This window comes from Otolemur garnettii, unplaced genomic scaffold (assembly GCF_000181295.1).
Source record: "Otolemur garnettii isolate 467f Iridium unplaced genomic scaffold, OtoGar3 scaffold00083, whole genome shotgun sequence".
NCBI lineage: Eukaryota > Metazoa > Chordata > Mammalia > Primates > Galagidae > Otolemur > Otolemur garnettii.
Genome location: NW_003852478.1, coordinates 8506218 through 8507389, shown reverse-complemented (window position 1 = coordinate 8507389; position 1172 = coordinate 8506218). Strand labels below are relative to the sequence as shown.

The window sequence follows — 1172 nt, the reverse complement described above, 5'->3', positions numbered from 1 at the left end:
AAAAAAAAAAAGAAATATTTAGTTAAGAAATGTTAACTTTATTCTTGAGGCTCAGGGCTATATGGTAAGATTTGCATTTTGGAAATTAATTCTAATAGCAAATTAGAGAATGGATTTAATGAAGGACCTAGATAGATAGCAGGAAGAAGTAAAGCTAAACAACTCTGACTTCAGAAAGCTAAATTTGGTTCACATCAAATTAAAATTAAGAACAATTGTTTTAAAATTTTGATACCTTCAAGGAAATAAGCAATATCAAATACCATCTAATTCATTGTGGTCCTCAGAAGCTTTAGCAGCACCTCAGAACTTGTTAGAATAATAAATTTTAGTTCAGATCTATCAGAAACTCCAGATAAGGCATCCAGCAGTCTGTGTTATAAAAAGCCCTCCAGGCGATTCTGTGATTCTGATACACAGTTAAGGGACACGCTTATCTAGATCATCAGTCTATTTCTATGAATACATATTAGCTTCCATCCTTAGGTTATACTGACTTATTTCTAATTTATTATTTTTCAGCCACGTAATGGAAGGAGGTCAGCAGGTTGAACTTAAAATGGTATGTGTTAAATCAATAAAAAAATAAATAAAATGGTGAGTATTTCATAATTCAACCCAAGTTGAAAATGTCTATTGTTTTCAAATATTCACACATTAAGCTCAATATATTTCCATTATTCAATTGCATATATGCATTAATATTCTATATGAACACTACAGTTAGAAGGGCTTTGAGGGCTTTATATGATGGAAAATACCAGTATGTTAGGGCCAGATTTGCTTTGCCCATGTATTCTTCAGACTATGCTACAATATAATCATTGTAATTGATGATTTTGATGATCTCATCATTTGTTATGCAAGCATCAGGGATTGAATTCTTTTTTTTTTTTTTTTTTGAGACAGAGTCTCACTCCTTTGAACAGGGTGGAGTGCCTAGGTAGACTGCTGTGGTGTCATATCTCACAGTAATCGCAAACTCTTGGATTCAAGCAATCCACCCACGTTGGCCTCCCCAAATGTTAGCATTATAGGCATGAGCCACTGCACCTAGGCCAGGGATAAAATTCTTATTGTGGCAATCAGTGTCTACCATAATGGGCCAGGATGTACAGACTGAATGTATGTCTGTGTTCCAAATTACTCATACTCAAAGATTCTTTATAAAA

At 33.7% G+C, this 1172-nt stretch overlaps 1 protein-coding gene across 1 annotated transcript in view; it reads left to right on the top strand.

The window, feature by feature from the left end:
• Positions 1-552, top strand: part of NMU (neuromedin U) — a 35150-nt gene extending 34598 nt beyond the window's left edge. The window contains exon 8 of the mRNA XM_023515986.1: positions 523-552. Within this exon, the coding sequence (XP_023371754.1) occupies positions 523-552 (30 nt within the window). The remainder of the gene's footprint in view (positions 1-522) is intronic.
• Positions 553-1172: the final 620 nt, after the last annotated feature.